Genomic DNA, 26,237 nt, shown 5'->3' on the forward strand with positions numbered 1-26,237 from the left:
GTGTTATTTTGCCCTAAGGCAAATTCTTACAGACATGTTCAAGTCTAAAACCAAAAGTACGTATTTGTTTTATGCTTGTTTTCGTTGTTTGTTTGCTTTCTTTCTTGTTTTTTTTTTCTTTTGGAAGAAATTGCAAGTTCTTTTCCAAGAACTTGAGCAAAAGTATGTGTTTGTTTTATGATTGTTATTGTTGTTTGTTTGCTTTCTTTCTTGTTTTTCTTCTTTTGGAAGAAATTGCAAGTTCTTTCCCAAGAACTTGAGCATGTTTCACTTCACTCCACCTTCCACCTCTTCGTGCAAGTGCATTGTTTCATTATATATTCGCCTTTCCATGCCATAGCACATTGCATGTCATTCCCCACATGCGATTACATGTAATCTCACTCTCCATCCACAATTACATGTAATCTCATCTTCCATCTGCATTTATATGTGATTCCATCCTTCATATGCATTTACATATAAACCTATTTTCCAAACCCGCTTACACGCATTTCCATCCTCCGAACCTAATTGCATGTTCACATCAAGTCACAATTACATGTAATTCACTTTATGTGTAATGACATCTAGAGAACTTGTTTTTGACTAAAGGTCACACTTTTAAAAGTCAAAAGTTATCATTTGCACACATTCCCATGCACCTAGCCTTCATTCCTCAAGGCATCTTTATAAGAACTCATCCTTTTCCCATACACATTTACATGCCATCCATCTTCCTAAGTCCCATTTTAGCCCTCCGCTTGTACTTTCCATATCACATCCAATTCATTGCATATGTTCCATGAGTATCTAATCAATACTCCGATATACTGTTCCTCAAAGATCCATTTTGCCAATATTCTCATGGAGTCATAATCCATCTCTTCCAATGATGAATTCAATCCCATTGAGACTCTCATGTTGTAGCAAGTCAAGATATGCCATAATCTCTATAAAGGGTGAAGACATCCAGTAAAGAAGGCGTGCTTCTAATCAAAGAAGCGGTAATTCATTTGGCCTCCATTTTCCCAGTGGTTGTTTGAGAACTTGAGTTTGTGACGGAATGCACCAAGCACTTTGCTTCAAAAAGAAAAGAAAACTTAAAGGTACTGATTGAAAGTTGTTTTGAGTTTACATCCAGACACAATCAAGAAGGTTTTCGAAGTGTCAGAGACTCTAGAATCTGCCAATCTTCAAAGGAGAATTCATGACAACTTGAATGAGAAAAAGCTTGATCATATCAAATTTTCAAATGATAACAGACAATTCATCAAAGAGAGTCCGAGGCTATCAAAAGACGCAACACCATGATTATCAAGGTGAATGCAGTGGCACGAAATACTAGAACTCGTGATCCTGTTATCATTTGGGATTGCATCATCAAGTACAAGGCCTTTGCTGACAATTTATAGGATTGATTCATTCAGAATCAACAATTTTTAATTCTCTTCCGTCTTCTTCCTTTTTTAGTTTCCAAGTTTGCAGATGAAGAGGATGTATTACATCAAAATGTGTAATTACATGTAATACGACTTACATGTGTAATGACATTTAATCCAATAATTTCTTTGCATAGTTAGACTGGGTCAAAGTTGGTTGAGTTGCTCCCACTTTTTCCTCCTTTTTCTCAACTTCTTTGCCTTTATAAAAGAGTGCCCTCTCATTATAAAAATCATCTTTTTTGTATGCAAGAAAGCTTTGCTGGACTTGTGCAAGCATAACTTTGATTGTGTAGTACGAATTTGGGAGAAAAGTGAATAAAAGAAGTAGTTGGATTCAAAGCTTTGATTGGAAGTAATTGTGATAGAGCAAATCGGAAGCTTTCACTGTAATATGTGCCTATTGTGCCAAAGCTTTGACTGTGAGTGGTTGTGGTAATACATAGGCTAGGAGCTTCGACTGTAGCTTGTATTACCATCTCAAATTCACGAAAATAGTTAGAATTCCCTACTTCTAGAAGTCTTTGTGCCCCAATGATAGAGATTATTCTTATAAAATAGGTTAAAACAAGACTTAGAGCCAAACTGGTATGCTTTTAGCTAGCCTTTGAGTCAATGTTGGTTTTTCGATATCATCCTTTACAACTTTAGATAGAAGTGTAGTTTGAGGTTTCATTTTGCCCATTACTCGCTCCGTAGGTAAGTGGATTCTTTTGTGAAGGCTAAGAGGAAAGAATATTGGTAACACCCTAAGTTATAGGGTTCGGACCTTGTTGCCCGGATCTGGGTCCGGGTTCGCTGCGGGTCTGCTCGGGCGTGAAGTCCAAATGAAGGACCCTTCTCGGACCCGCAACGAATCCAGATGGACCCATGGCAAATCTAGGTGGGGAACTTACAATAGATAAAATATCTATTTTGTGCTGTGATAAAGTGATGCATATAGATCCAAAAGGATTAGATATTCATTGCATAGATCTTGATTTGGATGCATTTTGAACTTCTTCTAAGTGCAATTTTAGCAAAAACCTCCTCAAGCTTTGAATCATCAATCGGCGCGAGCCCGGGCGGACCCACGGTCCAAATGAAGGACCTTGCTCGGACCCGTAGCAAATCCAGACGGACCCATGGCGAATCCAGGAGGTGGGGAACTTACAATAGATAAAATATCTATTCTATGCTATGATAAAGGGATGCATATAGATCCAAAAGGATCAGATTGTCATTGTATAGATCTTGATTTGGATGTATAAAAACTCCTTAAGCTTTGAATCATCAATACAAGTCAAACCTTACAAATGTTTCCTTCTAGTTGTTTTCTCTTCATTATCTGTAGGACATTGTTTATGAAGAAGTTTATAGTAGTTGCAAAGATGGCAAAGATATGTCAAAACTTAGTATACTTACTGGACCATCAAGTAATCCAAGCACCTTCACATCAAACTCTACAATGCACTGAGAATCAGGTTCTAAACCAAATCCATTATTGATTATGCTGGAATAAATTATGGCTTTTGGATTTTCCTTACCAGTACTTTGAAGCTCCAACACAAATATCCCAAGTTGCTTTGAAGTCTCTTATTTTTTTGTATATATAATGCATATATATAATTTTCTTTGTATGTGTAATATATATATACACTCATACTCATGAACCCACCCACGAACTCAAATGAGAATTTTTTTTTGCCCGAACCTTAAACCCAAATCCGTCCCCGAACTTGAATCGGCAACTTAGGTAACACCCCTTACAAAATCTTTCAATTTCTTGCTTACCTTTGAGTTGATGCAAGGAATGGTGAGAAGGGGAAGCCTTCCCTTTAATGTAAGAGAGACTTGGTCTCATACGGTATGGCTGGTCTACTTGTTTTGCGACTGGATTTCACAAAACTGTCGGTTGCAAAATATCCACCCAACACTTCCATCTATCCATTTGAAAGAATTGCCCATCTAAACTTTTGCCATTGGTTCTTTTGATCTTCAACAATTTGTTTTGCATTTACAATAGCATCTCGGAACAAGCTGCATCTTAATTCCCTTGATGAGGGCATCTTGTTCCTTTCCCCACAACTGTTAAAGCTATCACAAACCTGACATTCTACAAAAATTAGGAACGAGTTGCAAATTAGTATACTTGAAATTAAAGAGAGCAAACTTGATGCAAGTACAAAATTTTAGAAATTTGTTCTTCAAATTCCCTAAAAAGTCTTCCCAATTCTCTCTAGAATGCTTGCTTGCTGTTGTCTGTGTTTAATAATGATGAATCAAGGTTCAAAAGATTTTCTCACATGTCTTGAATTTTTTTCCACATTCAACATGTGTCACTGTGGAAAAAATTGAGTTTTACTATTGTTCTTACATGCTTAACAAACTCATGGGTGCTAATCAACTTGTCGAGTTTGCAATCTATGGTATGTATAATCAACCTTCGTGACCTAGAACTTCTATGTCGATGACACTTGTTGCAAGACATTTTTATTGAATTGTTGCAACAACCTCTTTGAAAAAGCATTAAATCTATTGAACTCATGTTGCACCCTTGTTAACGTTTGCAGAGGAAAAATTCAACATTTGCCATGTCTTAATTGTGATGTCTACATCATTGGTACAATAGAATGTCTTCTTGAACCAAGTCAATGCAGAACGAGGGAAACAATCTCCCTCAAATATCTATGCTTGTTGCCTATGAGTGCTTAATTTTATTGAATTCTATTGTTAATTAAGATGCAAGGTAGTTTGTGCTTCACAAGGTATTTACTTTTGGGTTTAGAAAGAAGTTATGGGCTTTGCCTTTTTTCTATATTTCCTTAGCTACATCCTATAAATTTTAAACACAACTCCACAAAGCAATTTTATCTTGGCAAAGCTCCACCTTATTGCTGATTAGGCATTCAAGATTTGACCTCTTTTTAATGGATCCTAAAGGCACCAGTAAAATTTTAAGCTCCTACTCTATTTGTTTTTATACTATTTTCTTGATTTCATTCATCTCATATCACTTTCAATTGACACATTACTTAAGTAGTTTGTGAGATGATCTCACAAACTAGGTTGATTGCCACAAGATCAACAACCAAGGGTGAATTGAGAAGAACGCATGTAAAGGTCATTACTATTGGCCAATTTCACTACAGTGCAATAAGAGATGAACATGTTGCCAGTATTACATCACTAATGGCCAACAACATAGTCAAGCTTTTGGCCAAGTAAATTGGGTGAACCAGCCAAACATGCCACCTAAGAGCACTTGACAATACTAGACACGTCACCAATAACAAGCCCTTACAAAACACTTGCACTGAGAAATCATGTATTGGTCTTTTGACCAATGACCATTGACCACCAGAGCCATGTCCTCCTTTTCATTCATTTTTCTAAGTGGAGCTTTGTACCTTTCATTCACTTCAGCCAAAAAGAATAAACTGATAGCATGCCCACTGAATATGTCTCCTCAGACCACATGGCAATTTTCCGTTCATTGTTGCATGGTGGACACCTTAAAGGTTAGCACATTTGCAATTACAACCAATAGGAGTTGGCAAACATTGCCAAAGTATTCCACCATATTCCCTTTGAAATTCGAATCAGTAGCTGCAATCAATGGCCATTTATCAAAGATGTAAATGGCTAGGACAATACGCGAAGGCCCTTAACTTTTTTAGGGATAGGTGGCAACATTATAAATTAACCATCTAATCTAATCTGCACGTTAAAACTGCTCCCCGACAAGCAACATGCAACCTGCATAAACATTACCATCAAATGAAAGTTGTGCAAGCATATGTTCAATCATTGACCAAATGATTTCATCGCATTTATCACCCTAGACAATGTAGCACTTGTCCATTGGTCCACATAGCAGGGATTGATGTGAGTGCTCCACATTCTCATTCAATGACAAAATGAGTTATGGCACATTTGGGGATGTGTGCATTGAAAGTGGCCACCTCATTTTTTTAATTATTGCTACCTAGTTTGTCAAGTGGCATGTAGTTCAATAGCTCACATTGATCAGCTAAGATCAATGGCTAGGAGTGAAATGCAATGGCCAAAGATGGTAGCCACTTTTCAATGTTTCACTTTTGTGCAGTAATAAATGGTCACGAAGCTTGACTGTTACATTCTATGCTCCATGGCAATGCCCCATGCCAAATAGATAATTTGGGCCCACTATATTTAAATCACGAGTCATTTGTCAGACATTGATTAGTTCATTATTATATAGGGTGGTGCAGTGGAATATCCCAAATGGGTATTTGCCCACATTTACTCACAATTAATTTTCATAAAAATAACATATGTCTTTTGCAAACGAAACCAACAGAATATACCAGCAATGGACCAGTAAAGGCTCTTTGAAATACTTAATTAAAAACAACTTCAGATTTGCTATTGTATTATAAAACCAGCAATACAACAACACAATGTTTTCCAGTATTAGATACAGCAAAACAGTCAGATTGGACAATAAAGATAAGTGTAAGTACAAGTGAGACACCTGAAATAATGTCTCCCATGAACAATGGGTTCTCATCCACTGTTGTCAGGCTAGAGGGTTTCCGTCCTCAAAGCTGGTTCTGAAAATAAAAGCAGCCTGCCTCCAAGTTTCTCCAAGAGAAAACAGATCTGAAATCCAATAACCAGGCATATCCAAATGAATTCCTCAGTCTTCTTTTAAGGATCCATCCTGCGACTTCAGATTCCCTTTCTATCTTTTGTCTTATTTCCCTTTTGTTACCCTTTCCCCTTTTTAATTAAAAGAGACTTTTAAAATAGTTTTAATTTAGCTCCAAAGTCATGTTATAATTATTTAATAAGTTGGACTTGTAATTTTCTAATGTCTCCAAAAAAGGGATAGTACATGCAGGGTTTGATGCACCTGGTTTGTGACAAATGATTAATATACACATCACTGTGAATTTTCCGTAGAATGCCAAACATTCGTCCACCATTTGAAGGTAAAACTATGTCAGGATTTGACAGACTGCATTTGACACATGATCAATAGTGGGGGGTGAAACAGCAGCCACCAAAGTTTATCCCTATACCTTTTGCTGGTTTGCAGCAGAGCATAGAGAAAAGTTGCAAATGTATATGAAGAATGTTAAAATACTGGTGCCAAGTCATCAAATAAACACAAGGAAAACACTTAAGTAATGGGCAGTAGCAAACGATAGGTTAACATTCAAACAGAATAAAATGTGCTGGTAAAGGGCACAAGTCTCAGGCACTTTTAGAACCAGGCTGCCATGACTATAAACTTGAAGCTTGGTGGAACACCAAAAATGGAGATTTTATACGAAAGCCAGAAAGATCGGTGGTAGAGCTCCCTTTTGTCATTCTTGGCCATATTAAATAAGAACACTAGCAACAAAGTTCTAGAGGCATATGAAGGGCCTGAATACGAGGCTGGAAGGGAATTTCACAAAATGTCGGCTTACGAGGCACAACACAGGGCACTAGTCAATATTTCTTAGATTTCTTATAAACATGAACGTCCTAAAGCAATACTACGAGGCGTATTTAGGTTATCTCGGACCAGGTGTCAGCATGTTGTATTTGTTATACTTTATTTAGTCAATTTTTTTAAGACTGCCTACTTTGTTTTGTGGGAATCAATTTAGATTTCTTATGTTTTCTATGAAAATTAATTTGTGTGGATATTTTGTTTAATTTAATGTCAATATGATGTTTATTGTGGACTGTGTAATATCCCCGACACTTGCTACTCATTTATTATTTTCATCTTGTTTTTTGAGTATTGGGCTGTCATAACCAGAGTACATTAATTTTTAAACCTTTTTGACTTGAAAGAACAGGTCAAAGTCAGAAACCTTTGCCAAACAATGCCGGAGAAAGCACAATTGCTTGGCTGGATAAATTAAGGAGTTCAAATGGTAGCTTACCTACTTCCAAGATTCGACTGAACATGCAGAGAGTGATGCAGAACAATGCAGCAGTTTTCCGCACTCAGGAGACTTTAGAGGAAGGTAATTCTAAAATAGGAATCTTATTTTGTTAAATTGTGAATAGTCATTTTTATTTTATTTGCAAACATGCTCTGAAAAAATGTTGCAGCACAATTCCTGTTGATTCCTCAATCTCATTTACAAATTCAGTAGCATTACCTTTGAAGTTTGTAACTTATGCTGACAAAATGATTTTAAATTAATAAGAGTTTCCACAATACAGAAGGAAGAGTCAAAGTGGAAACACAATTTGAATGAAAAATGCTGAAATATGAGTCAAACAAATCATCAATTAATCATCTTATTATTTTGTAGAACTCAAGTGCTTCAGTTCAGTTCCTTGGAGATTAATGAATGAATTAGAACTTTTCTCCTAGAAAGTTAGGAATGTGGAATAGATAATTTGATTTTTATAAATATATTCCGCTTTTGTAAGTTTGTCAAGGAATATATGGATCACTTTAAGTTAGTATAAGAGAGATAACATATATCTCCATCCCACACCCATGATAATCTTCCGTAGTTGCATTTCTGCCTCTAAATTCATCAGTGTAGTGAAGGCGTCCCACTGTTATTGGTTTCTTATACATTAATGTTGTAACAAGAGACCTTGCTAAAAGTACAAAAATGTTTCAGAGCATCGTAAACTAATTCTCCATCTATAGTGGAAGTAGAAGGAATTGTTGACATATTGGCCCCTGATATATTGATTGTGAGTGGGCCCATCCAAGTTAACACCTTTTATTTTGACCTGCACTATTTGAGTAAGGAGAGTGGAACATTTGTGGCAAGTCTCTATATGCTTTGGATCAATACCATCCACAAATTTATCTAAACAGGTCAACCTCTTTCTGAATTGACATTGTTAATGGCGAGACAGGCTGGGATGCAAGTCAAAAGTCTATCACTGTAAAGTTATAAAGAGAGTACCAAGGCCAGGAGCTTTGAAATAATACAAATGAAAGACAAAAGCTTTTGTTAGAAAAAGTTGATTTCATGGAGCACCATGTTTAGTACTTTAAACACAACTGTTTACTTGGGTATGTTTCTGTTTTTGTGTATGTTGTCATTATTGGTGTCAAAGGTCAATAATTAAGGTTGTAGTAATTTCAGAGGATTACTCAAAGTAATAAAGAATTGGATTGAGCCGCTTGGTTGTCTCCTTTAGCTGCTTGGGCTACTTGGTTGCTTGCTTGAGCTACTTGGTTGCGTGCCTTAGCTGTCTACTTGAGCTGCTTGCTTGTCTTCTTCAGCTGCCAAGTCAGATTATATTCCACATCATCAGTTGAATGTTCAAAGGAATCGAATTAATCTTTTATGGGCTGCACTAGTTTTTCGGCATTTGGTGGCCAAATTTATTATGCATTCATTATACTTTTTCAATGTTTTCTGGACAGAGTCCAAAATTCAAGCTTAGTGGTTTTGTATGAAATAAATTCATTTATGTATTCTATATTTGAACAATGGCTTTAGATATTGGTTGCGGCTTATAGCTTGGTTGTATAACTTCTTTGAAGGAAGTCACACATTTTCAACATGAAAGTGCATGTGATATAGATGATTCTATTCTTGGGAGTTGAGCAGTTATTCAAAATTGAATTTTGTGATTTGACATGAATGCTTTGAGTGGAGCTGTTTTAAAAAAGATTTTATTCTTGGGAGTCGAGCAGTTATTCAAAATTGAAGTTTTTGATTTGACGTGAATGTTTGTGTGGAGCTGCTTTTAAAAAGTCTTCATGCATACAGCTAGCTTGGTGGTATAATTCATATTATTGAAATGTATGAGACAATTGAACTATCCTTGTAAGGTATCATGCATTATTTATTTATGCATATACTGGGTGGATCTAGAATTTTGGGGCTGCAAATTCAAACAGATATGAGTCCGATGTGATTGATTTGTTATAACAGTTGGCCGTTTTGGACATTATGGGGTTGAATATGCATTTTTGAGTTTGGAGGATGTGTGTTCCCGTTAGTGTCAATGGTTTGTGGGCATAATTGATTATGAAGGCACTGTTTTGAATAAGGGAGAGTGACGTGACAAAGACTATGCATGGTATTTGCTGTGTGTAGAAATTGGCTGTTCTAAATTATTTGATGTGCTAGGGTGAAAGAAAAAGGGACAATGTCTGATTTATGGCCAAAAGTGCTTTATGGGTCATTCTAGGTATGTTTTGTCTAGGTAGTCTGATTAGTAAGTGCAGATGTGTTTGGAGTGTATGATGATTAAGAAAGTCAAGCAGGTCATAGCTGTGGCATGGTATTGTTAGAAGAATTGATGTGTGGTTTTCTGAGGTTGCATTAGTGTTGAGTATTGATCCCGGACGTTTGGAGTTGGGCAAGAGGCTGAGTTAAGGTTGTTTAATCAAGCATATCATTGTGGTTGAATATATAATTGAAGGCTAGCACATTATTTGAATATGAGATGTTATTGAGACGGTGTGATACAAAGTGTATGGTAAAAGGAGTTGTTTTAGATTTAGCAACTCTGAGTTCCTTGCACATTTTCTTATGCATTTTTATTTATAGAACCAATCGCCATGGGTATAAGTGATCTGTATCCATCCTTGGGCTGAACATAAATCAATACCTATCATATAAGTGATACATATCCATTCATGGGGTGCACATAAAAAAACCAATCTTTATGGTTATAACTTATAAGTTATCCATATCCATACATGAAGTGCACACACAACCATCCCCATGGTTATAAGTGATCCCTATCCATCCATGGGGTGCACATACAACCCAATCCTTATGACATAAGTGATCTGTATCCATTCAGGAGGTGCACATAGACAAAGTTGCCAGTAGGCACATGATTTTTGATGCAATTGACCAGCAGGGTGTACATTTCAATTCTATCTTTTGTGTAATTCATAGTAACACCAACAATCTTACTAGGACTAAGTAATCACGCCCCTCTCTCTCTTCCTCTCTCTACGTCTCTCTGCTATCAGCTAGATAAGATTAGATCATGGAGTTTGTATTGTCGTTGGCAATGCTCTTGTTCTTCCTATGTGATCACTTATGCTCTTTCAATAGCTTTCTAGATATGGTAATAGTGAGTGAGGCGTTTAACTAGTTGATTTGGACATTTGTCTTAGTACTAACGCATTTTGTGTCTTTATATCTTTACTTTTTCTTTGCTTGTTTTTTTTGTTTTGTTTTCATGCCCTTCTGCATGGAGGTGGAGTTAGGATCCTTAGTTTCGTGGCTTACATCCTTAGACTTAGCAATATCTTATCTCTTTGCAATTCACCGTAATCATCGTCTTTTCTCTCTTTTATCTCTTCCTTTACCATGAGTATGAGCTTGTCTCAAGCTCCTGCTTAAGTAGGGGCTAAAGCATAGTTTTAAGAAGTAAGCACTTTTTTCTGAGACTATTTTTGAGCCCTCCTCATGCGTTTCTTCTATTTAGGATTTCACATTACACTTAATTGCATACATTATTTAAATCAAGGTCCTCTTTCTTCCTTCAATCTTGCTCAAAACTCTATGCACAATCTCCCATTTATCCATTCATTTACCCAATTCACTTTCCCTTTTCACCCCATTTTAGCCTTCTTGCTTGATTTTCTTGCTCATCTTTTCTTTTTTCCTCGAAACCTTAAATGCTTCTCAGATTCCACATCATATATATCAGAATTAATCATTCTAGGTATAGGTCATACGTGGGGGGACCTATGCTGGTATAGTTCACACTTAAGGTGGCCTATACCTCAGGGGTTTAAATTCAGTAAGTTTTACAGCCTGATGCAAAGCATTTTTCTTTTCCCACTCAGTGGAGTTGGCCGTAGCAAAAATTCACACCGAAATCACTATAAAAGGAGGCTCCCTCTCGTCATTTTCACATCTCATCTCAAGCAATCATTCCAAGTTCTCAAGCCAGCAAGCTATTATGCATTTAAGGAGTTCAAGCAAACAAGCATTCATTGAAGGCATTCATCCCTAATCTGTCAAGCATGCATTTCCTTTTATAGATTTAACCTTTCTTCATTGGAGATGAAGGAGTTGGCCATCAAGGGAGGAGATCTAAATTCATCCATTCAAGTCCTCTTCTCTTTTTCCATTCAACATTGAGGCGAATTACAAGCATCTACAATGTGAGGTTTTGTCTTACATGATTTCCTTTTGGTTTTTTGTTGAGTCAAAGCTATTGCATGAAGATACTTGATCACATGCTAACTTTAATTGCATTTACATACTCGACCACCACTCATGAAACATGGCTTAATGGGTTTGACATAATAATTACATAGGTGAATCCTGATAGCAATATCTCTATTGCCATCAAAACCCCTTTTGACTAGTTGTTCCTATTGCTTCCTTTTATTGGATGACCACGCTCTTTGCTAAGCTGCTTCCTTACTACGCACCTAGACTATGAGGTGCGCTCAAAAAGATATTCTTGGCCTCATGGGGTCTAATTGTCCAATTGGTTGGAATCTTCTTAACACATCTTGAGGTACTTTCGTTTGTGTATGACATCGATAAATATCCCAAATGCATGTTGGGTTTTTAGGCTTATAAATTCATGTATGCTCAAACCTTACATTTAATCTACCATTTGAAGTACAATGTCTAGTGCATGACTACCCAGTGTCAACTTGTATTTTATGAGGTCTTGTTTGCACTGCCATGTGTTGCGGTGAACTTTTGATGATATCGCTCTCCTCTTGTGTTAACTCCTACTTGCACACACTTTGATGATATCTCTCTCCTCTTGTGTGGTGGTGAGAAACCTCAACACATATGCTTATGGAGCTCCTTGTAGAGAGTATGCCAAATACCCTTGTGAATTTTGTGGGCTTGTAAGAGATAATGTTCTAGTGCCCTGTATAGTCAATGTTGGACTCGTGAGTCATTCTATTGTATTGAACTACCATTAGACACATGCATTGTTAGAAACTGCTCAAGTTGAAGAATGGAAGCCTTATACTTTGTCTTCCTCAACATGACAAAATGCATCTTTCAACAAGTGATCATCCTGCACACTGTGCTACCAACTTTGACACTCAAATCTAATTAGGTTTTCCCATATGAATGAATCTACTATAACCTTGTTGCCTTTTGGCTTTCCTATTGTAATTTGAGGCTGAAAATGTCTCTTTCCTTTGATATTGCTTGCCATGACCCAAGCTTGTGTTGTTGGCAATGAAAAATAAATACTCAAAAAATGCTTGTAAATTATAACACCTTATCAAACCATTATGATAACCGTCCCATGAGACTGAGACTGTAGCTCACTTTAGAGGATTGACCATTTGGAAGGATGAAGTTGCACTCCAAGGCATTGTAGGAACCATATGATTTGGTACAAATAATGCTGTATTATATTAGATGAAAATACCGTAATGTGGTATTAATGGTTGTAATTTGTACAATGCTGATGTGAAAATACCATAACAATGATTGGTTACCACTGTGAACATGTGTGCATACAATGAGTGCTGAACCGACAAAATTACCAAATATTGTATGATGTGCCCAATTTGTTGTATAGTCCATATAGAGTGATGAGAATGCTTCGAGTGCCACTGGACACTGGGACCAAACTGCGGTATGGTGGTTGTGTGTTGAATTGAGTGAAAATCATTTTCTTAGATTGACATAAGGACCATAGGAAATCACAGTATTGATGTAAAGGCCATACCAAATTGCTATGCTGGTGCAAGTGCAACCAAGGACAATGGTCATACAGGCTAAGGTGGATGCCATCTTATACTTTAGCTATATACAAGCCTTATGAGTGTTGGAGGGTGCTATACTTGAAGATATAGATATGGTGTAGATCGTACGATGATAAGAAGTTGTAAGGGTCATATGGTATGATACAATGGTACAAAAAGTTCTGGTTGGAGTGAAAAAGTGTTGTTGCCAATGTTGTAATGTTTTGCTAGAGTGACAGATGATATTGCCAAGAGCTAAGTTGCCAAAAAGTGAGAAAAATGGTTTGAGTGTGGATTATAAAGTGTGCAAAAGTGAGACGCGATCTTTAATCTTTTCAAAGTTTTAACTATCCACTATAATTTTTTAATGTTTATGTTCTTCTTTTTATTTCCCTTGATACATTATAATATTTAATTTGTCCTATTTAATAATTTTTACTTTCAGCACTCGAACAATATTTTTAACTTCAGTCTTTTGATAAAATCTTTTTTTTTTTCATTTTGCCAATTTTCGTTCCCTATAATATTTTTTTGGTGTCGCGTCCAACCACCCAGTCTTGGCATTTGTGTTTAAAGTCAGCCACCATAAACTTGCCAGTAGAATTTGACATGCTATAGCATTTGGTCCCATGTGACCTCCAGCCAAGCCTTTAAGCACTTCCTTTGGCACTCTAGGTATCTCTTTCTGTGTGACACATCTTTTCAACACATGGTCAAGACCTATTTAATACAACAAACCATTTATAAAGTGAGAAGTTACACACTTCAGAGTTAGTTTCCTCTTCTTGTTTGGTGACATATCCTTGGGGAAAGTAGAGGTGGATATATACTCTTCGATGCTCTTGTAACATGGTGGTAGTTTGCAATTTGGAATGTCATCTGGAAAGTTGTTATTCAAATGTCAAGTGGCTCTCTCGATTTGATTCTTGATAACTGATTGGCAACGGCATGGCTTTTCTCCAACTGTTCTATGATATTAAATGTTAATGTTTAATATATTTAAATATTTAGTATCATTTTACTTTACTTCATAATCATATACTTTTTTTGATCAACAAACGGCCGAAGTTGAGGGTTTCAGGTAGTTCAAGAACATCATATTATTTGTTAACCCATCATTTTCTTTAGAAATTCCCAAGTTCCAGATATTTTGTATTATCCTTTATATTTTGGTAATAATATTTTTAATGATAGTAATAAATTCACGTTATATATAAAAGTGATGCATTTTTAATTCTGTTTTCTTAAGTTTTATTATTGTATATAGACAAATTTTTAAATCAACTCTTTTATAATCATACAGTTCAAAATTTATTTTCTATTTTGAAATGATTTTAAATCTGTTTAGTAACATTAATTATTACTATAGTCTATTATAAATTGATAATGGTAAATTATTGGAATGGATATATTTATTTATTTAAAAAAAACAAAAAAAGCATAAGACAAATTTAATGTCAATTTTTTTCTGAATTTTTTCCCTTGTTAAACTTCATTCAAATTTTGTTGTTGCCAAACACGAACTTGGATTCAAACCTTATGACTTATAACTCAGAGATGTGTTGTATGTATTGAAGTTTGACAGCAGCCTTTGTAATACGTTTTTATCACTCCAATAAATAAATTGCCCAGGTTTATTGGTTTTGCTTGCCCTTGTTGAATTCATATTGATTTATGCTAAATTGCATGTCATGGTTCTTTGTTGAGTTTTACTAAGATTTCTCTGTGTTTTAAAGCCTGCTTAGTTTCTTCCAACTTCTTATTTACAGTGTCAGTTATTGGATAGTAAACTTCAGTTTCAGAGTCTGTTAAATCCTTTTTGTTGCATTTACGTCAAAAGTTATGATCATAGAATTTTTGATGAATAAGCAGCATTTAAATTGATGTTTTATTTCAATATGCTAATCTTTTTAGAAATCACAATTTGTCTCCTTCCAATAACAACTAATAGCTTAATTTATGTAGTTTGTGAATAGTTGAGTATTTGTAGAGAAATACTCTTGAGAGTGATTCTTCATGGACTGTTAAAGGTTATAAATAAGAGAGATTCCTTTTAGAATCTCTAAACCACAACTTATGGTGACTTCTTGAGGCTACTGCTCTGACAATTAGTTTGAGGTATTAGTGTTGTTGATAACAGTCCATTTATATACAAGTAATCTTTTCTCACAGATTGTAGGTGGTTAATTTAAATGATCATTATTTTATGGCTTTAGAGGTTCCTTTATATTTATAATACAAGTAAAATTTTTGGGACAGGGCATCTTTATTAATTCAAGATTTGAGATGTGTTTCTTGGGATGGCTTTTGTTGCTTGGCACCAGTAAGCATATTTTGGCATATCCTGACATTTTGTCTGATACTTTTAAAATGAATTTATTCTTGATTTGATTCGGATTGCTGATTAAATCAATGCCATGTATATGTTACTTACAGTACGTGCAATATGTTTATTTATTTTTGAATCACAGCATTTTTCTAATTCTGTTGTTGCAAAAATTATAGAATCTCATGTTTCTTGGTATCATTTAAAAATTCTCTTGCATATATATGCTGTCATCTGCTGGTACATGCAAAAGGCCTTCTAATCATTTACTTGACTAAACAACATTTTATTCCAAGTTTAGCCATATTCATATGCCTTAAATTTGTGGGACTCCTATTTACATGATTTAGTTAAAACATATTGCATCTATGGATGTGTGTATTATGTGTTGTTTGAAAACTCACTGGATCTTTCAATGCTTTATTAGGGTGTAAGTTAATTAATGAAACATGGAAGAGCTTCGAAGATGTCAAGATAAAAGACAGGAGTCTCATATGGTAAGATGCTGAATCAATATAGGATGTGTGTAAGGTGTTTTGTTGATTAAGGGAGAGATGTGTTCTTGGTAGCACCTCTATTCTATTCTTGAAAAAAATGCCCGAACCATTCAATTGAACTCAAACCATTCACTTTTTCATGTTGATTTTGCAGGAATTCAGATTTGATAGAAACAATTGAACTAGAAAACCTTCTAATCAATGCCTGCATCACCATGCACTCAGCAGAGGCTAGAAAGGAAAGCAGAGGAGCACATGCCCGTGAAGACTTTACAGTAAGAATTTTTTAATCTTCTTATGTTGTTTTTGCAATGTTTTTCTCTACTTTCTGTTCTTGTGCATGCATGAGTGATGTGATTTTCTGTTGGCGGTTTCTTTGCAGAAAAGAGAAGATGGTGAATGGATGAACCACACCCTTGGGTTAGTATCTGCATCATTTATGGATTATATTTTTGTCTGAAAGGAAAAATTATATGACCACTACCAATTCTCTAGTAAAGTCTATCAATTTCAACATTGTCTTTACTTACAAAGATCTATTATATTTTTGATGTATTTAACCTTTTTAAATTACCATAACATTGGTCGTGGTTGTCACTTGACTTTCTGTTCAGTCATGGACAAGTTCTTCAGCTGGCATTTCCTGTAGCATCGTCTTATTTTGTAGGAAACTCCTATAGTAGCTTAGTCTGAACCTGCTTTGTACATGTCAGTAATTTTAATATCTAAGTATTCTTCAAAGTTTTCCCGATAACCAAATTACAGAAAAATATGATGAACAATTTTATGGTTTTCTTCTCCAAATTAATTGACTAATTGTTTCAGCAATGTATGCAAATTAGATATATAGATAATGTGGATGATTTGCTTCATTCTTTGTTCTTCATATTATATGATATTCTGAACAGCATCCATGTTTGAATGCCTGGTGTTGTTAATGTTACTGTAGCTATGGTTGGATTTGTCTAGGCCGACATAGTTAACATAAAGGTTGTGATAATATTATTTTTTATAATATAATGATTATATTATTATTGTGATAATATAAATTATATTATAAATGATGAGTTATATGATATATAATTATATATTAATTATATAGGTTATTATCATATATTAATTATACAATTATATTGGTCCATCTTGGAAGAGTGGTGACCTAGGTGACGGGGCACCACCAATAGATATAATGGAAGAGTAAATCTTCCTATCCTGGTAATGAAATACATATACACAATCTGCTTCATTGAGAAGAAGCAATGCTCGGGGGAGACAATCATGCATTGTCTATGGTTGGGAGGGCAAACAATTTCTCATGGCTATACAAGGTCCAAAATCAACATGTTATCAGAGCAAAGTTTGGGAGGAAAATCTCAGTAAAGCCTCTGTTTGGAAGAGCAAGATGGCAGAGGGAGAAGATATCCCCTTGAGGATAACCAATATTGAATTGGCAAAAATAGTGAAGGAGCAAATGGCTGAGAGCAGGGCAGTTAGAGAGGAGAATATAGCCATGAGGAGAGAAATTTAAAAGTTGAAGGGACAAGTGTGAAAAGGAGACCATGAGAAGAAGTGGAAGATGAAGATGACTTGCCTAACATGCCTGAAGGTCAGAGGATTATGGTAGCAGCCCTAAAGAGGGTAGGAAGGAAGGGTAAAGGGGACTTACCCATGTTTGATGGGAAGTTGGAACCAAAAGCATGTATGGAATGGCTAGAGGCCCTTGAAAACCATTTTGAAGCTGATGATATACCTGCATATCCAAGGGTGAGAATGGAAAAAGCCAAGTTGAAAGGGCCAGCCCTAAGTTGGTGGAATATCCTGCAAAATGAGAGAGTAGAAGAAGAGAAACATCCCATTGCTACATGGAAGAGGATGATGGCAGAAATCATGAAGCAGTTTGTCCTTGAGGATTATGAAGTAATGCTCCACAAGAGGTTACATTATCTTAAGCAAAAGGACATGGATGTAAGTACTTATACCAAGAATTTCATACCTTAACTCTTAGGTCTAAATTGTATGAAAATGAGAAGCAAAAGCTTGCAAGGTACATCAATGGACTTAGATATAACATATAGGATGAACTAACCTTGGTGTCAGTGGAATCAGTCCATAAGTGCTATTAATTTGCCCTCAGAATTGAGGAAAAGCAAAAGAGGAAAGGTGAGCAAAACAATAGAGGAAGAGGAAACTCCTTGAGGGGAAGAGGCATATTTAATGGAAGGGGAAACTATCCAAGACATCAAGGAGAGGCTAGCAGCAGTCAAGGGGCAGAAAATGATAACAGCAGCAGAGGTTCCTTTAGAGGCAGAAGATCAAGTTCAAGAAACAGATTTGGAGGAAGGGGAACAAATGTATTCACTGGCAGATGTTTCTCTTGCAATCAGGTTGGGCATCAATCCTTTAGGTGTCCAGAGAAGATAGGACCAGCTGATCAAGGAGAAAGAAGAATCCAACAAATCCAAGATGAAGATTGCCAAAGCACAACTTCATTCCATACTGTTGCCTCTTCTTTAAAACATGCAGGTTCGGAAAGTGGAGAAAGTTTGATGTTCAATAGGTCACTCTTGATGCCACTCAACGAGGAATCTCTTCAAAGGAAATCCATCTTCAAAACAACATGCAAGGTGAAAGGAAAGGTATGTAAGGTGATTTTTGATTCAGGTCCTACTGAAAATTTAGCCTCTACTGAGATGGTGAATAAACTAGGCCTAAAGAGAATCCCACACCAAATCCTTATAAAGTTTCATGGCTAAGTAAGGAGCAGCAGGCCTTAGTTAAGGAACAATGTTGTGTTGAGTTTCAAATTGGAGAGTATAGGGATAAGGTAATGTGTGAAATTGTAGACATGGATGCTTGTCATCTCCTTCTAGGCAGGCCTTGGCAATATGACACAAATGCCCAACATGAGGGGAAGAGTAATGTATACACCCTAACCAAGGATGGGGAAACTTTCACTATGACACCATTGGTAGGAGAGCCTAAAGATAGAAGTACATCTAGTACTGTCATGTTGATAGGTGAAAAAGAATTCTTGAAAGGACTAAAAGAGGATAGAGTGCCATGTTTTGCTGTTGTAATGAAACCTAAGGAGAACATGCCTAGGAAGGAGAAACACAAACAAGAAACCTTGAGAAAAGTTGGCCCAAAAGAAGTTGCATATTTTCTAGACAAGTATAAGGGAATAGTTGCAGATGAAAGCACAGATACCTTATCACCTAAGAGGGAGATTAGTCACTGCATAGACCTTAGTACTGTCTCCACATTACCCAACAAGGCTGCCTACAAACTGACCCCTGAACAGAATGCTGAAGTTGCAAGACAAATCCAAGGTCTATTAGAGAAGGGTTTCATACGAAAGAGTATCATCCCTTGTGCTGTTCCAGCAGTACTAGCTCCTAAGAAGGAAGGTACATGGAGGCTATGTACTAATTCGAGAGCTATCAATAGAATAACTATCAGATACAGGTTCCCAATGCCTAGAATGGAGGATCTCATGGACTGTTTGGGGAATGCAAGATATTATTCCAAGATTGACTTGAAGAGTGGTTACCACCAAATCAGAATTAGAGAGGGGGATGAGTGAAAAACCGCTTTCAAGACCAACGAAGGATTGTTTGAATGGGTTGTGATGCCCTTTGGCCTATCCAATGCTCCAAGCACCTTTATGAGGTTAATGAATGAAGTCCTTAAGCCTTTCATAAATGTTTCCATTGTTGTTTATTTGGATATCTTGATTTTTAGCAAGGATAAGGATGAACATCTAACACATCTTGATATGGTGCTAAAGGGGTTACATGAGGAACAGTTGAAGATCAATTTGGACAAGTGTGTGTTTTTGCAGAAAGAGCTTGTGTTTCTTGGGTTTGTCATCTCCAAGGGCAACCTAAAGATGGATGCCATATTGAATTGGCCTACTCCAAAATCTGCTGGTGAGGTCAAGAGCTTCCATGGCCTCGCTAGGTTTTATAGGAAATTTGTGAAGAATTTTAGTGGAATAAGTGCACCCATGATTGATACTGTAAAAAGGGGAAGGAAATGTCAATTTAAGTGGACTAAGGATGCAAACCAATCATTTTAATTTCTGAAGACAAGGGTGGCACAACAACTTATACTGCTTTTACCTGATTTTAACAAGGTTTTCACTATAGAATGTGATGCTAGTAAAAGAGCAATTGGTGGTGTCTTGAGTCAAGAAGGCAGTCCTATGACCTTTTTAACTGAGAAACTTAATGAGGCAAAGAAAAAATACTCCACGTATGATCCAGAAATGTATGCAATGGTTCAGTCCCTTAGGAAATGGAGACATTATTTGCTACCTAAGGAATTTATTGTTTACATTGACAATCGGGCCTTAGTTTTTTGAATAGGCAGGAGAAATTGAATCATAGACACATCAAATGGATGGACTACCTACAAGCATTCACCTTCTCCATCAAATACAAGAAAGGGACAACCATCAAGGTAGCTGATGCCTTGAGCAGGAGGAACTTAGCCATTCAAAAAATTCAAATGAAGAGTGTTGGTATTTCTGCCTTAAATGACATGTATTCTAATGATGAAAATTTTAATGAAGCTTATCAAGTTTGTTTGGAATTAGGAGATAGGTACCACACTAATTTTGCATATTATATCATCCAAGAAGGTCTCTTATTCGAGGGAAGTCAATTATGCATACCTCAGTGCTCTATGAGGGAGAATATAATCAGAGAAAAGCATTGTGGAAGCCTAGCTGGTAACTTTGGTCTTGAGAAAACTTTGGAGTTGGTAAGGAGATTTTATTTCTGGCCTAGAATGCAAACAGATGTTAGAAAGTTTGTAGAGACTTGCTTGATCTGTCAGAGGGCCAAGGGAACAAGTTCCAACCAAGGGTTGTGTACACCATTACCCATACCCACGAAGCCCTGGGATTCAATCAGCATGGACTTTGTTTTGGGTCTTCCAAGGACCAAATCTGGCTATGACAGTGTATATGTGGTTGTAGACAGATTCTCCAAAATGGCACACTTTCTACCTTGTAAAACAACACATGATGCTTCAAGTATTGCAGGCCTATTCTTCAAGGAGATTGTAAGACTCCATGGGTTACTTCTCACCATTGTTTCAGACAGAAACCCTAAGTTTGTAGGACATTTTTGGCGTACCCTGTGGAAAAGACTTGGCACTAATCTTGCTATGTCTTCTGCCTATCACCCACAATCAGATAGGCAAACTGAGGTCATAAATACGTCTTTAGGTAACCTTCTTAGGTGCCTTACCAAAGACTATGGTGCTGTATGAGATACTATTCTACCTCAGGCAGAGTTCTCTTACAATGACTCTATAAATAGGAGTAAAGGACTTAGTCCTTTTCAAATTGTGTATGGCTCTCATCCAAGGGGTGTGTTTGAGCTTAGAGCAGTAGAAAATATTGGTCAGAGGAGTGCCCTTGCAAATGATCTTGCAGAGGTGATCATAGATATCCACCAACAGGTTAGAGAAAGGTTGCAACAGAGCTCTTAGAAATACAAGCAGGCAACAGATGTAAAGAGAAGAGAAGTTCATCTTAAGAAAGAAAGGCTTACCAAGGGAAAGTATACTAAACTGCTTATAAACCTTCTAGCCCTACTGACATTGGTGTTGCGGGTTCTACTGATCCTCCACTTACAGATGTACTTCAAGATCTACCAAAACAAGTTCCACCAAGCATTGAGTGTATTTTGGAGAAGAGGATCAACAAAAGACTAGGAGGCACACATATCATGACTATGTAGTCAAGTGGCAGGACAGACCTTTGGAGGAAGCAACTTGGATGACTCCCAAGGACATTGAAAAGACTGGTGTCAAGCTGTTAAACTTTCCCACTCAAGGGACTTGAGTCTCTTTTAGCCAGAGGAGTATGGTGCAGGGCAGCTAGGTGACTTGTTCGGTGACATGACACAATGGAAGAAGGCATATGGTGATGATTCAACTTAAATAAAGGGATTGCATAGAGTGATGATTCACTTCATAGAATGATGTTTGTTTATGTTTGTTTGTAATAAGAATGATCTTATTGTATGGTCAAGGAACTTAAGGTATTCATATAAACCTAAGTTCACTTAGTCCTAAGGATCTTGCATTTTGAATATTTAGATTAATAATATGACTCTTGGTGTGTTTTGTGAGTCATTGCATCTTATTAGGGTCTTAATAGTTGCAAATATCAAGTTAGTAAAGTCTTAGGAAACAACATTTGAAAATTTGCTTTAAGCAACAATTATTGCTGACAACTTTTGCTAAAAAGTTGCACCTTGCTATGTAACGGTTCTAACCATTCAAATGTTGGTTAGGACTGTTAGAAATGATGTATTTAGATCCGAACACCCTCGAGGAAGTTAGAGGTGTGATGTGGTGTATGTTCAATCAGTTTTGCATAAGGAATTAATAGTTTTTCTGAGCATTTATTGTCTGTACAGAATTGTACGGATTGGGAGATTGAAACCATTGGCATGAATTCATAGATCTCTGAGTCCTTGTTACATTGCAGTTGATTTTGTTCAGATTGGTTAAGTTTGAAGGGAGATACTGCCTTTTTGCTGTGACTGGGTTAGCAAACCTTGAAATTAAGGGTTTTAATGGAGTTTGGTCCCTGACTTGCATTTCCATGGTTGGTTTTTCACGGCCTCCTAGGATTTGCAAGGTTAGGGTATCTACTTTTAGGTTCCTAAATGGTAGATTTTTCTCAGGAGAACTAAGGGTTCTATGCAAAGTAACGAGAATCGGAATCGGCACGGCCGAATCGAATCGTGAATCGGGGGTGAATCGGCGATGAATCGGAAAATTTGAAAAAACCCTTTAAATGTAGAGATTTTAACAATTTAAGACTAATTTCATGCACCCTTTATTGAATATAACTTAAACACACTATAACATCATCAAATAGAAGTTGAAACTTAATATATATAAACATGGAAGTTTGTGTTTACCACATGGGGTAAAGAGTTTTTATAAGACAACTTCACATCCAACACCTACTCCAAGTGCTTCAAAGCATATCACCCCTCTCGAAAGGCTTGCTCTATTGTTCTCTCCACCACAGACACTCCATGTCTGCAGCAGCTTCACAGCTTCAGGTCTCATCAACTGGTGAGACTTCCCACGACTGATAACCGCAGCGACTGGGGGTCTAGGGGGCAACTCCCCCAGCGAGGTCGAGGGGCAGCGCCCCCGTTGCCAAAACCAAATTTGCACTTTGAAACCCACACAAAACTATATGGAACACAGTGTTTTTGTGATTTTCTTCTGATCCCACACTCTTTCTGGGAACCACTGATGTTTTACTACCTGATTATGTCTTTCCCTTCCCTTGGGCATCATCCGTTATGCATTCTAAACATTTTTTATTTGTCGTCGTTTTTTTTTTTTTTTTTTTTTATAACCTATGGTTCTTCTTTTCTCTTCTCCTCTCTTCTAGTCATGCTTAACAATTAGAAGGCCCTTTAGGGTTATAACAAAGAGGAAAGGTTAAAAAGAAAGCAAAAAACATAAGTGATTTTTTTATTATTTCCAACTAAACATGCATGCTGTTGCCAGCCGATTTTTGGTGATTTCTAATGGCGATTCAGGCGATTTTTTGAGTGAATTGCCGATACATGCGATTCACCCGATGAAATCGCCGATCACGATTTTCGACTCCAAAAAAATCGGGGTGCATGAATCTGATCGCTGAATCGGCGATTCACGCGATTTCAGCGCGATTCTCGTTACTCTGGTTCTATGAATGTGCCCTAGGTTGAATATCTTCATGTATTCAGCTAGTATTTTGAGGATTTGGAGGGCAAGGCTTGAAATGAAACCATAGAACTTGGTGGATGGTCATTTAATGATGAATTAAGTTAGAGAAGGCATTTCAAACCAATTTCCAAGACCTAGGTACTCATTCTTGTTCTTTACCGAGTGTTCCATGCCTAGTTTGGCCAATTAGGCTTGTGAGGCTTGTGTGGGTTTAGGGGTGCAGGAGTAGGTTGAAGAGTTGGCATTTGGGTGATAGATGTAACTTCCAAAAGGGTATTTGAAACGCTAGTTTGTTGGTCAAGTTCTATGGGGAAATTCTGAGTTACTATCCTAAAACCAGTAAAAGTACTACTAGAGGATTTAGGCCTCTTAAGTGCATTTTTGCATTGTGAAAGTTGGGGAAGTGAAACTATTGTTGAAACTTGGTCCTTGAAGGTCCCTTAAAGTGTTCCAAGTGTTGGTTAGGTTCAAGGAGTAGATTAGTGACCATTTCCTAGTTTGTGCTCATTATCCAAGGTTGATGCTTAGAATCATTTCCTAGTGTGGAAGGTTGTGAAGAACCTTGTGACTATTTGGTAGATTGTTCAAGGGAGTCTTTTAGACTCTAGGAAGAGTGGTTAAGGTAGAAGTACCTTAAGGCATTGAAGATTGTGGACTCATTCACCTTTTGTTGTTGATCTTTGCATCAAATTACAAAATACCACACACGACAAACAATTTGCTAACGCTGAGAAATCAAGTACTGGCATCAAAGTCGAGGACATTATAGCAGTTGATGTGTATGCTGACGTAAATCACTCATTTTCTCATTTCCACCATAGGCAATAGGTAGTGTTTGTTGTACACAAGGCCATGAGAACTGCATTATTTTTTAAGGGACATTGGATGAGTTATTGGATAGGATGTATTTAATGAATTTTGTACAACTAAGTTGAGCAATATCCGTATTAGGAGTTTCCATTGCATTGTGGGATTTTTTGAAACCTGTCATCTACACACGCCAATTTTCCTGTCTCCTGATGTTGAGGCAGGGAGACTCTCTTTGTGGTTCCCAATTAATTTACGAGATCAATGTGACGTGCCTGGGTGCATGTTTAAACAATAAGACAAGGGCGATATAATTGATTTATGACCTATTGAGTGTCCTAGTAATACATATTTCTTTGATAGAATACAATACAAATGAATTGAATGGTTGGTGTGGATTTAATGAACAAGTGCCGGATTTGGTGAAGACCCATTCCCACACTTTTAGCATTCTAGGTTATAGATTTAGAAAGAAACCGAAGGAGTTGTGAGTAGCTGCCTTCAAATTTGCATCGTTGAAATATTTGCATAGCAGAGAACCAATGCAAATAAACTATCTTGTTATAAATTAATAGTATTGGTGGGTCCAATTGAATAGTGACGAAAGTCAGTAGTATTAGAGATGCAGTTTAAATAATTTATTTGCTACTGTGCAGCAAAATAATTACTTGAATGGATATTCTGTGGCAATGCATGAAGTGCTTGTTGCATGCGTATTTAGAATTTTTTTATTTGTGAACAACCTATGTATCCTTCGAGTGATGAAGGTTTTTGTTGGTTTGTTCCAAATGGCTCATCCATTCTAGGGAGTACTTCATTTACTGGGTCAGTCCATGTGTGGCATATCTGGCTGTTATCATCCCTGCATGTTCATATGTGTACCACCCTATGCCTCACATTATTGGAGATAGGCTATGCCTACACTTAGAGTGGACCAACGATGCCTCATCTTCAATGTTGTGTGGTTCAGGCTGATCTGTAGATGTCACAAAGTTGTTATGTGGAGCCTAATTAGACTTGGAGGTTAAGTTTTCCCCACTTTATTCGGCACATTCCCCCCCCAGATTTTTCTACGGGGTTACTAGATTTTAAGGGGCAACGCCCCTTGCGTTGTCCTTGGGCAGTGCCCTAGGTGGGGTCAAGGGGCAGCACCCCTTGCAAGGTCCTTGGGTTCGTGAGAGTTAATTTTTTTTATTGGATAACATATTCTAGCCCTAATCTTGTAAGTGACAAAAGTCTTGTGTAAAATGGCTCAGGGTTAGGAATTTTATGATATATGATGATTTCATAGCTTCTTGCAGCGGTATTGAGTTGAAAGGGATTACAAATTGTAATTAGGTTGAAATCACTGGATAATAAGAATATTGGACTTGCTGTTTGGTGGACGTAGCCCAGGGATTGGGTGAACCACATTAGATCTTTGTGTCTTGTGTTCTCTTATGTGCGCTTTATTCTTTTATGATATTATTGGTTATATTTGCATTTAATTGTTATTTCTATCTCACTAATGCTAGCAAAAGTAACTACAGACCAAACAATACTTTTATGGTAAACTAAGGCTAATATTAATCTAAATTTTGATTAAGTAGAAATTTGAATGAGAAGAACAAGGTTTTCGGGCATGTGAGCATTGCATCACCGATTAGACATATTGCATCATATCAAGCTATCTTGTGTAATCTGATTGGAGCATCATCCTTGATCACAAATTGTACCAATTTTTGGAAAGCTTGTTTCTCCATGTAGCTGTTCGAAGAAAAAGGGTGCAATATATATTGCTATGTGAATAT

At 36.8% G+C, this 26,237-nt stretch overlaps 1 protein-coding gene across 1 annotated transcript in view; it reads left to right on the plus strand.

Moving 5' to 3' along the window:
- The window catches only part of LOC149569226 (succinate dehydrogenase [ubiquinone] flavoprotein subunit, mitochondrial-like), a 77,141-nt gene that overhangs the window by 37,388 nt on the left and 13,516 nt on the right, over window positions 1-26,237 (plus strand). The window contains exons 12-15 of the mRNA XM_089821976.1: window positions 7,238-7,408; window positions 15,819-15,888; window positions 16,043-16,163; window positions 16,271-16,308. Coding sequence (XP_089678102.1) covers window positions 7,238-7,408; window positions 15,819-15,888; window positions 16,043-16,163; window positions 16,271-16,308 — 400 coding nt within the window. The remainder of the gene's footprint in view (window positions 1-7,237; window positions 7,409-15,818; window positions 15,889-16,042; window positions 16,164-16,270; window positions 16,309-26,237) is intronic.

This window comes from Cupressus sempervirens, chromosome 3 (genome assembly GCF_028749045.1).
Source record: "Cupressus sempervirens isolate cs-2001-9-10 chromosome 3, ASM2874904v1, whole genome shotgun sequence".
In the NCBI taxonomy this organism is placed as follows: Eukaryota; Viridiplantae; Streptophyta; class Pinopsida; order Cupressales; family Cupressaceae; genus Cupressus; species Cupressus sempervirens.